This window comes from Camelus bactrianus, chromosome 4 (genome assembly GCF_048773025.1).
Source record: "Camelus bactrianus isolate YW-2024 breed Bactrian camel chromosome 4, ASM4877302v1, whole genome shotgun sequence".
Classification (NCBI taxonomy): domain Eukaryota; kingdom Metazoa; phylum Chordata; class Mammalia; order Artiodactyla; family Camelidae; genus Camelus; species Camelus bactrianus.
In genome coordinates this window covers 48978637-48990844 of record NC_133542.1, presented here as the reverse complement: position 1 = coordinate 48990844, position 12208 = coordinate 48978637, and the positions used below count along the sequence as shown (strand labels likewise).

General features: G+C 39.9%; 1 protein-coding gene across 3 annotated transcripts in view; it reads left to right on the top strand.

Moving 5' to 3' along the window:
* ANKS6 (ankyrin repeat and sterile alpha motif domain containing 6) overlaps positions 1–12208 on the top strand; it is a 52026-nt gene that overhangs the window by 28012 nt on the left and 11806 nt on the right. For 2 of the 3 annotated variants that reach the window (XM_074361886.1, XM_074361888.1), the window contains exons 12-13: positions 5357–5543; positions 10149–10216. In XM_074361886.1, coding sequence (XP_074217987.1) covers positions 5357–5543; positions 10149–10216 — 255 coding nt within the window. The remainder of the gene's footprint in view (positions 1–5356; positions 5544–10148; positions 10217–12208) is intronic. The other variant, XM_074361887.1, reaches the window with a different exon arrangement.

The window sequence follows — 12208 nt, the reverse complement described above, 5'->3', positions numbered from 1 at the left end:
ACTATTAGATGCTCTCACACACAGGTAATTGGAATCTCTAAAGAAAGAGAGAAAGAGAGACAGAATGGTGGGGCAGAAGGAGTATATATAAATGCAAAATATGTATATTTTTAACAGCCAAGAATTTCCCCAAATTAATGACAGATGCCAAACCGCAGATCCAGGAAATTTAGAGAACACTGAATAGGGTAAATACCCAAAAGAACACACCTTAGTTGTACATACTGAACTACTAAAAATAAGACAAAGAGAAAATCTTGAGAGCAGTCAGAGAAAAAAGAAATTACATACAGAGGAACAACAACAACAAAAAAAGAATTGCAGCAGACTTCTTGTAAGAAATTATGTAAATCAAAGACAGCAGAGTGATGTCTTTAAAGTGCTAAAAGGAAAAAACAGTCATCTTGTCTCATAAAATGAGTTGGGAAGTATTATTCTATTTTTCTGGAAGAGATTTTGTAGAATTGGTAATACTTTTTCCCTAACTGTTAGATAAAATTTTAAGATTTGCCAGTGAAACTGTCGGGGCCTGACATGTTCTTTTCTTGAAAATTTTAAATTACAAAATAAAATTTTTAATAAGTATAAGATTATTCAGGTTACCTATTTCTTCTTGAGTGAGTTTTGCATTTTGTATCTTCAAAAAATTATTCTTTTTCATCTTAGTTGTTGAATTTATGGACATAGAATTGTTAGTGTTCCTTTATTAATAATTTTAATGTCTGGAGCCAGTAGGAATGTCTACTTTTTCATTCCTGATATTGGTCATTTGTGACTTCTCTCTTTTTTCTCTTGGTCAGTCTAGGTAGAATTTTATTAATCATATTGATGTTTTCAAAGAAACAACTTTGGTTTTATTGACTTTTCTCTATTTTTATATTTTCAGTTTCATTGATCTGTGGCCTTATCTGTAATTTCCTTTCCTCTACTTGCTTGGAGTTTTACTTGTCCTCTAGTTTCTTACGGTGGAAGCTTAGATTACTGTTTAGAGATCTGTTCTACGTGAGCACGTTAATGCTGTAATTTTAACTCTACATACTGCTTTGCCTGCATCCTGCAAATTTTGATATATTTTAATTTTAATTCACTTTAAAATATTTTTTTCATTTCTTTTGAGACTTCCTCTTTGGCCCAAAGATTATTTAGATTATTTTGCTTATTGTTTATTTTGCAATCATTTCTTGTTTTTCCAGAAATCTTTGTTACTGATATCTAGTTTAATGCTAGTTTATTTCTGTTCCTTTAAATGTGTTGAGGTCTGTTTTATGCTCTAGAATGCGTGCTAGCTTGGTGAATCTCCCATATGCACTTGAAAAGAAAGTGTATTTTGTTTTGGTGGTGGAAGTGGGCAAGTTCTATTAATGTCAGTTAGGTCTGTTTGGTTTATAGGTTGTTCAAGTCTTTACACATGTACTGATTTTCTGTCTACTTGTTCTGTCAGTTACTAAGAGAGGAATATTGGTCTCTGTCTATAGCTGTGGATTGTTCCATTTCTCCTTTCAGTTTTATCAGTTTTTGCCTCATGTATTTTAAAGCTCTATACACATTGAGGATTGCTATGTCTTCTTGGAGAATTGACCTCTATAGCATTATGCAGAGTCCCTCTTTCCCCTTGAGATAGGAAACAAGGATATGTTTTCAAGAGATTACAGGAAAAGAAAATGCCAGACCAATAGCCCTCATGAACAGAAGTGTAAAAATCCTCCACAAAACATTAGCAGATCTAATCCAGTGATAAAGTAAAAGGATAATACATTCTGACCAAGTGGAGTTTATCCCAGGAATGCAAATCTAGTTCAACATTAGAAAATCAATCAATTTAATTCACCATATTAACAGATTAAAGAATAAAATGCAGAAAAAGCACTTGGCAAAATTAAAGCTCCATTGGTGACCAGAACTCTTGGCAAACTAAGAATTGAAGAGAACTTCCTGGACCTCATATAAAATACCTATCATACTTGATGGTGAAAGACTGAGTGCTTTTCCCCTAAGATCAGGAGCAAGGATGTTGTCTCTTACATCCAAGTCTTTCACTTTGTACCAAAAACTATAGCTAGTGTAATAAGGTCTGAAAGAAACAAAAGGTACACAGGTTAGAAAGGAAGAGATAAAGCTATCTCTATTTTTAGATGACATGATGGTCTGCTTAGAAAACTCAAAAAAAAAAACCCCAAAATCTACACTACTATTCCTAGGACTAGTAAGTGAATTCAGCAGGATCTGAGGATACAAAGTCAATATACAAAAGTCAATTGTATTTCTATATACTAGCAATGAACAATTAGACTTTTTACATTTGAAATTTAAAATGTATCATTTATAATACATTTGAAATGTATTATATGAAAATGTATTATGAGAATGAAAGATTAGGTATGAATCTAATGAAGTATGTGCAGAATCCATAGGTTGAAAACCACAAGACATTGATAAATCAAAGAAGCTTAAATAAGTGGAAAGATGGAAGGCTCAACATTGTTAAGATATCCATTTTCTGCAGTCTGATCTATAGATTCAGTGTAGTCCCAATTAAAATCCCAGCTAGCTCTTTTTTGTAGAGATCTAGAGAATGATTCTGAAATGTATAATAAGATGCAAAAAACCGTAATAGGCAAAAGAATTATGAAAAAGAGAATCACTACCTAGTTTCAAGACTTCCTGTAAAACTACAGTATGGTATTCGGGAAGGACAGACACATAGGTCAATGGAACAGAATAGAGAGGCCAAAAATAGACCCACACAAGAATAGTCAACTTTTTTTTTTCTTACAAAGGCATGAAAGCAATTCAACAAAGAAAGGATAGTCTTTTCAACAAATAGTGCTGGAACAATTGAATATGCAGAAAAATGAACCTCCGCATATATATCACAGCTAATACAAAGATTAATTCAAAATGGATTACAGACTGAAATAAAAAATGAAAAACTGTAAAACTTCTAGGGGAAAATCTGTGTGACTTCAGATTTGGCAAGGAAGTTTAAGATACAGTACCAAAGGCATGATCCATGAAAAGAAAAAAAAAGTTAAATTGGGTTTTATCAAAATTCAGATCTTTTGCCCTGCAAGAGATAGCATTAAAAGAATAAAAAGTCAAGCCACAGACCAGACAAAATACTTGCAAATCATGTATCTTATAGAAGTCTTGTATCCAGTAAAAAGAACTCTCAAAACTCAATAATAAGAAAACAACCAACAAATTTAAAAATGGGCAAAATATCTGTATAGATGCTTCATCAAAGAAGATATACAGATGGCAAATAAACATATTAAAACATGTTCAACATCATTAATGATTAGGGACATGCTACTTAAAACCACAATGAGACAGCACTAATACACCTATTATTAGACTGCCTGAAAGTAAAAAAAAGATTAAGTTACAAGTGCTATGAGAATGTGGAGCTACTGGAATTTTCATTCCTTGCTGGTGGGAATGTGAAAATGATGCAGCCACCTTGAAAAAGTTTGGCAGTTTCTTATAAAACTACATATACACTTAGCATATGACCTGGCTATCTCCCTCCTAGATATTTACCCAAATGAATTTTTAAAAACTTAGGTTTATGCAAAAATCAGTTTGTGAATGTCTATAGCAGTTTTTCCTTAATACCCCAAACTGGAAACAGCTCATAACAGGTAAATTTGTAAACTAACTGTGGTAACATCCATGCAGTGAAATACTACTCAGCAGGCTGGAAAAGGACACACTATTGATACATGCAATAACTTAAATGGATCTTAGAGGCATTATGCTGAGCCAGGCCAAAAAAAAAATGTGTACATATTTGATTTCATTTAGATGGCCTTCTGCAAAAGGCAGAACTGTAGGAATGAAAAGCAGATCTGTTATTTCCATGGGTTGGGATCGGGGGAGGGATTGATGAGAAGGAACAGCACTAGGAACTGGGGGGATGATGAAGCTGTTCTGTGTGGTATTCTGTTGGTTGATACACAACTCTGCTTATTTATCAAAACCTGTAGAACTGTACACAACAGTTATTTTTACTGTATGCAAACTTTAAAAATCAACTGGGAACTAAGGATGGTATGCAGACTCTGACAACAAATCTAGCTGTATTACAAGTGAATGACATAACCACGCTGTAGGAGGTGGGGGAAAATGTATATCAAGTAGATACTGTAAGGCTAAAGCAAAGACAAAAAGAACGGTACACAAGCACTGCACTCTAGTTGACAATTTTTTTTCTTGCAGGGGTATAGGCTAGCAGATCTGAAGCCTCTTTACATATGTATACTTTTTGCACACATATATATTATACTAGGGTTGAACAAATAAGTAAATATTTTATAAATAATGAGCCCAGGTTTTAAATGGCAAAGTCATGAAAGATAAGGCAAGACCGAGGGGTTGTCGCAGACTAGAGGAGACTGAGGAGACATGAAAAGTCAATGCAGCAAGGATCCTGGGCCAGAATAAGAACATCAGTGGAACAACCAGTGATACTTGAGTACAGTCTGTAGTTTACTACTGGTGTTGTCCCCATGTTAATTCCCTATCTTCAATGATTATACTAGAGTTTTATAAGATGTTGACATTAGGGGAAACTCGCTGAGGGATACACGGGAACTCTGTTCTCTCTTTTCAGCTCTCCTGTACATCTAAAAGTACTCACGGACATAGAAAACAAACTTATGGTTATCAAAGGGGAGCGGGAGGAGGGGAGGGATAAATTAGGAGTATGGGATTAACAGATCAAGCAATGAAGATTTACCATCTACCACAGGGGATTATAAACCCAACACCTTGTAGTAACCTGCAATGGAATATAATCTGAAAAAAAAAACAGTCACTGTGCTATACACCTAAAACTAACACAACATTGTAAATCAACTATATTTCAATATAAATAAATAAAAGTATTTCAAAATAAAAAGGCCTTTTTGTGTGCGACACACACATAAAAAGGAACACTAAGAGTTCTTTGGTGGAAGGTTGGAAGTGGCTGGTTTAGATGAAGGAACAGCAGAATGGGACTTTGTGTATGATGAGCCACGCTTCCATTTTAGAGCTGGTTAACTGAGAGGTAAGGGGACTTGGCCAAGGACACAATGCCAGCAGCTGAAGGGGCAGGACGAGGCCCTGGGTTTTCTGGCTCCTCGTGTGCCGCTTTCCCCATTCTATTCCCTGCCTCTCTGCTCCAGGGAAGGATTTTCCTGAAGCTCTTCTGATAATGCTGTTTCTGCTTTGCATGTTTTCTTAAGTAGATTTCATAGTCCTGGTTAGATATCTTGTTGAGTTAGATATCACCCTTGTTTCCTGTTGTGGGTGTCTGTTTGAATCATGTCTACCCTCCAGGTGATGGCTTATGTATTTTTCTTACTCTTTTCAGCAGAAACTGGAGACAAGCAAAAGGCCTCCGTCTGGAACTTCCACTACCTCCAAAAGTACCTCCCCCACCCTCACACCTTCGCCGTCTCCCAAAGGGCACGCTGCCGAGTCCTCCGTGTCCTCCTCCTCCTCCCACCGGCAATCCAAGAGCAGCGGGGGCTCCAGCAGCGGCACCATCACTGACGAGGGTGAGTCCCCCGAGGTCCCCAGACCCCACCCTTTCCTCTTCACCATGGTGACCTGGTAGGTGTCCTTAATTGCTATTGCCATCCTAGGTTGGCTCTTTTGTTTTTATTTGTTTTAATCAAACAAAAACACCTGTCCCTCCCCTCCCCGATTCTGCCGTGTATTTTTGCCTTTGTTGAGCTTACATATCTAAACAGTATATAATAGTTTTTGACTGTAGGTGAGTTTTGATTATATATACAAATGTACATGTGTAGAAATGCTTCTCCAACATCAGTTTTGTACTTTTCCCTGAACCTTGTATAGATCAGAATTCTGTCAGTTGCAAGGAATGGAATCCCCACTCGGATTGATTTAAGCAAAAACACAACCAAAAAACTTTTCATTTGTTGGCTCATAAAGTGTAAGTGTCTAGGGTGTGCTTCAGGCATGTCTGGATCCAGGTCCTTTGGGAGTGTTACTCTCCATGTTTCAAAAGTGGTGGCAAGGATGCCCTCAGCAGCTTCAGGCTTACTTCTTCTTCCTGCTGAATTCGTAACCCAGCAGAAAGAGTGCTGCTTTCTTAGTAGGTCCAGCAAAATCCCAGGGGTAAAGAAAGGTCATTGTCCTGCCTTGGCTATATTTATGACTACTTGGGTTTTTGCTCATCCTTGATGATTACTGTGTTCCCAAGGGTGCAGTGTGTTGCCTTTAGAGCCAGGGTCGGGGTCAGGTCTGTGTGGACTGAGAGTGAGAGAGAAGTAGCTCCTCAGAGGAAAACGGAAGTGCTGTTTCTGGAAGGAGGAGACAGTGGATGCTGGGCAAGCAAAAGCAAGAGGTATCCACTGCAACCAGGAGAACGTTGGAACCTGCATGAGTGGGGATGATGAGGAAAGGCAGATGGAGCTGACGGCAGGGCAGGAGTGGAGGTTGTGCAGTGAGGCCCCAGATAAAGATGTGAAGACATAAAAGAAAGGAGAGAAGAGAGGAAGCTGACCCTTTAAAACTGCCCTCTGGTGGCTCCTGAGAGCGGGGGCTGGGGGAGGAGCGAGTGGAGCTTTGATGAGAAATGGGGCCCAGGCAGGAACAAATCAAGGAGTATAAATCAGAGAGGGGAGGAAACTCTCTTTGTGTGTGTGGTCCTCACACAGCACATTTGCAGGCATATCCCTGCAGCTGCCAGGAGGGATGGCTGAGCAGGTTCTGCCCAGCAAGTTGAAATCAACTGCACAGGCTCTGGTCTGTACTGAGTTGATAAACGCACACTGCCATCGGCATCCTCTTTATTTGGGGCTCCTTTTATTGTTCTGTGTGATATCTAGTGCAATCATTTATAAAAGCTTCAGAGATTCACTAGCAACCCCATTCCTCCCTAATCGTGTTTTCTCTGTGGAATCTTAAGTTTTCCACCTGTGAACTCTCCCACCTTGGAGGCTTTCAGGAATCTAAGCTCTTAGAGGTTCAGTTTAGGATTTGTACCCAACCTTTTTCCAAAACAGAGTTGAGACAGTGGATATTTGAATGCACTGTCCATGCCCACTCTTTTTCCATCTCATTCTTTATTAAAATAAGGTTTGCAAAGCCTAGTTGGGATAAAAACAGAGGAGGACTGAAGCAAGTTCTTTTTAGGTTAATTTCTTGGGCTTAGAAAGCCTCATTTTCCCTCCTGAGGTTCCTGGGACCTGGGACAGCAAGACTGTTGTCCTGAAGGCATTAGATTATCACAGACCAGAGCCTCCAGTTCATCCCCAAACAGCCATTCTTTATGAAATTTTTATGGGAAATCTATAGCTCCAGTCAAGGACCGCATGCAAGCCTTTGCCCTGCTCACCTTTCTACCCATGTCCCTCTCTCTACACTCTGCGCATCGCAAGTGGTGAGGCCATGACAATGTCACCTTCTCTGCCTCACATTTGTTCCATGAAGGCTTCCGGGACAGGCACTGGGTTCTATAACCAGTGCTGGGTGTTAGGATAACTCACAGTTAGGCTGGGGATTCAGATACTTTTCACATAATAACATTAAATGATTGTAACACAAAGTGGGATCAAACCTGTGTTATCAGCAAGGCATGGAGCACCATGGAGCACCATGGCAGGCTTCACTGAAGAGGAGGCACTTGTGCTGGGCCACAAGGGCTGAGAAGAGAGAGGGCGGTGGTGGGCCAGAGGGCTAAATTTATACGAAATGTACAATCTGGCAATTAAACACAGCTATTAAAAGTCAGATTATAACAACAACAAAAATATATGTTAAAAATAGAAAAAAAGTCAAATTACATGAATTAAGTTGATTATGTTACATACACAGGTATATGGCATTTAAAACAAAATGTTTTATTTACTAATTTTTTAGTGAATTTCCTAATATCTGTGCTCTTGGGGTTTTTTACATCTCTAATCTATATGGTGGGAAGGCTGTGTGATGATGTGTTACTCCTGCATCTTTCTCAATTCTACTTTCAGGAACATGACATTAGTAGGTTGAAATATGCCATGGTGGAGTATTTACACCATGGAAATTAGCGAACATCATCCATCAGGGTTTGATTTATTGTTTTATAGCTCATATATAAATGTCATCTAGACAGTGATGGAGACAGTGTGAATTATGCAGGTTAACCTTTAAAGTTTCATGTCTGTAGCTGTTATATTGAGAGCAGCACCCAAAACTGAGAAAGTATTCTTCCAGGATTTGAAAACCGTTATCTGATTCAGCAAAGTTGCTTGCATGAAGTTCCAGCATTCGTCTTTGTTGTTTCATTTCATCTCGCATGCTCGTGTAAATGGAAGCATGAACCAACCTTCATGGTGGAAGTATATTCATTGGCCATATCTGCAAGAGTAAGGCAAAAATCAATGAAAGCATTCAGTGAGATGCCCGAAATGCAATGAAGGCATTGGCTATAGGGAATTTATAATACAGAGTATCGTGTAATTTATTATTATACGTAAATTATGTGCACACATCCTTAAATCAGTAAAATCTGCAATAAAATTATGGACCTATATACATGCATATATTCTCCCCACCCATAAAGCCAGTTGTTAAATATTTACCAGCACACAAATGTGTAGAGACTTTTGGGAAACAGCAGGACCAAAGCATTATATGCATCATGAACCTATAATGGATTATCTGTGGATTGGGACTCATTTCCTCTCATACATCCTGGCTCAATAGCAGCTCTTTTGTGAAGCCTCTCCAGTCCTTTGGGTTGGTCAGCAGTTCTCTCTGTCCCCAGAGCCCCTTGTTCATGCCCTTCACCATATACTCCTCACTAATGGGAGAAGTGGCAGAGCGGGGTGTGTAGCAGAGACCTGGTAGCTAAACCACTGGGTTTGAATCCCTGCTCTTCCATGGACTAGTGGAGTGACCTCACTTGAGATATGGTATCCAGCTTCCTGTGCCTTCCTTATCTGTAAATGGGGACAGTAATAGGGTCTACCTCATGGGGTTATCCATTACAGGGTGCCTGATGGTGAGCACGGCATCAGCTGTCACCCTCATCATTTATGTCTTCCCAGCCACACTGAGCTCCGTCATAGCAGGGACCTTTCCATCCTTGCATTCCCAGCATGTAGTGGGCACATTAGTTGTCACTGTTGAATGATGAATGAGTGAGTAAAAGAAGGAACTTAGTCCTCCTAACCTCAAGCCCACTTTTCTGTGAGCCATACCCACTGCCCCAGGACCTTTGCACTTGCCACTCTCTCTACCTGGATGCTGCCTGGTGCTCTTTGCTTTGGTATCTGCACTGCATACTCCTTCATTTACTGCTTAAATGTTACCAAGAGGCCTTCCCTGACCACCTTGTATGAAACAACATTCTCATCCCCTGTCAACCTACCTGACCCTGATCTGTTTTTCTTCACTGCCTTGGGCCTGTCAGCCTGTTTATGGTCATTGTTGGTCCAGTGCCTAGTCTGGTAAATCCCTATTGACTGCGCCAATGAATGTTTCTTCAAGCCATCCAGATGCTGGTATTGTCTCCTTTCTTTACCCTCCCTGCTCTAATATCTTGATACCCCAGATCTTCTATTTTCCCCTGGTCCGTGCCCATCTGGCTTTGTGGTTCCATTCAGACATATCCTTCCTTGAGGAAGCCTACAACCTCCAAATGCTTGAGCCAAACCTTGACTCTGGTCTGAAGCCCACCTGCCTGTTCTTTCTAGGTCTTTCTCTGGCTAGCTGAGAGCTGCTGGCATTAGTGTTTGCTGCAAGTGCAGCTACCAGCAGTCAAGAAATCATAGTTAAAAATTGTTCTTGGACAGAAGGTGGAGTTGTAGTCCCAGCAGCTAGAACTCCAAGAACTTGGTGGTTGCAGCCATTGGAGAGTCAGCCTGGCTGTGAACCTTCCCATCATCTGTCTTCACAGCCCAATCTGGGCTTTTGGGAAATGCTGAGAGCCTGCCCCAAGGGAAGAGTGTGGCCAACAGGTGGCTCGGGACACACCTCCGGCTTCATCCCCAGGAACACAGCTTAGATCTGCTTTCTGGGTGGGAGATTCTTGTCGAACTTCATTTGAGATAAGATTACCACTACTTTATGAAAGATTGAAAACCACTATTTTGATGTATTTTACCAAATTCTAAAATATCTTATCTTACATTCTCTCCCTCTTGAAGATGAACTGACTGGAATCCTAAAGAAATTATCACTTGAGAAATATCAGCCCATTTTTGAGGAGCAAGAGGTAAGGATGTTCTTTTCGAGTGTCAATTTAAATCTTACCAGAAAACAGTTGTCTAAATATGTAGGTTTCCATTCTGTAAGCCTGGATTGATCTTTTTCACTGAGGCAGCTAAGGAAATAGAATTCAAGTTCAGGTAGGGAGGGTATAGCTCAGTGGTAGAGTGTATGCCTAGCATGCACAAGGTCCTGGGTTCAATCCCTAGTACCACCACTAAAATAATAAATAAGCCTAATTACCTCCCCCTCAAAAAAAAAAAAAGAATTCATGTTCAGCATATTTGGTTCACTTCCTAACAATGAAATCCTGGGGACATTATGGCTTGTTTTGTTATAATAGGATTTTGTAATTTTGAGCACTGCTCTCTCTAGTAAAGTTTGTGTCTGTCCTGCTCCCCTTTGAAGGGGATTGACTAGCAGGCTTTTAGGTTTAAAGCAGGTCAAAAGCAAATCCTAATGAATCTATTTGTTAAGTGTCTGAATGTAAAGAGTCTGTGTTAGTCCGAGAGAGTTTCTATTGGCTTAAAAGCACTCACAATCACATTTTGAAAAAAACCCAAAAAACTACTGTTCTACAGTTTGGAAGTTTCTCAAAATGTTAAGCAGAGTTACCTTATGACCCAGCAATCCCACTCTTTGGTACATACCCAAGAAAGCTGAAAACATACGTTGGCATAAAAACTTGTGTATTCATAGCTGCACTATTCATCATAGTGGCCAAAAAGCGGAAACAACCCAAATGCCCATCAACTGATGAATGAATAAATAAAATGTGTTATCTCTATACCATAGAATGTAGCTTGGCTGTAAAATTGGGGGAAATACTGATACACACTACAACATGGATGAGCCTTGGAAACACAGTGCTAAGTGAAGGAAGCTAGTCATAAAAGGCCACATATGGTCTGATTCCATTTATATGCAATGTCCAGAACAGGCAAATCTGTAGAGACAGAAAGTAGACTAGTGGTTGCCAGGGAATGTAGGGAGGAGAGAATGGGGAGTGATTGCTAACGGGTATGGGTTTTCTTTCTGGGGTGATGAGAATGTTCTAAAATTAAGTGTGGTGATGGTTACACAACTCTGTACGAAAAATCATTGAATTGTGAAGTTTCAATGGGTGAGTTGTATGGTAGGTGAATTATATCTCAATAAGCCATTACTGTTTTTACTGTTGGCCAAATAAAACTCCTCTCTGAGCCCCACTAGCCACCACGGTGTAATCACAGGCTTAGAACATTCTGCTGCCCAGTTTACTACATGACAACTGTCATACTTATAGTAGCAATCGCAAGAATTACTCATCGTCCCCAACAAGCTTGAGATGAAACTGAGGAGTTTGTATTTTGATTCAAGAAACAGGGGTGCTGTGGCTTTCTTCCTCGGTTTGCTTTTCTGCTCTATCCATGCTGTCCTTCCTGCCTCCTTGGCATCTTAAACTTCAGTGGTGATTTTTCTTGTTGTCAGAAAAATCTTTTCTGTTTGTTAATGGCTGCCTGCTTTTATTTTATATGTTCTATGCCTTCTGAGGAGCTAGCCATGGGGACCTACATACAGGCTGCGTGTGGGGTCTCTGCCACAGGTCTGGGATGGTCCTGGGAAGGAGTGTCTGGCGGGGCCAGGAATTTCCCCCAGGGTCAGGGGGCAGCCATGATTCTCCACAGCCCTTCTTTCCTTTATTGCTTCTGCTGGTTTATTTTCTCACTCTCTTTCCACAGTCTGTATCTCTCTTGTCCTTGTGGGGGGAAACACGGTGAGTACTGCCATATACTCCTGTTTTCTGCACAGTATCCAATATTGTTAAAAGGGTAGCAATGTTGGAAGTAACTTTCTAATAGCAGGGCTTGGATTTTTATCACTCAAGTCACCCAGATTAGTGTCTCGGAGACTTTCCTTATTTGTTTGGCTTGTAGGCATTTTCCAGAATGCACTCTCCTGAAAATCCCAGGGCTAGAGCTAAGGAGAGTTCATTTTTAATGATATTTTCAAATGAACT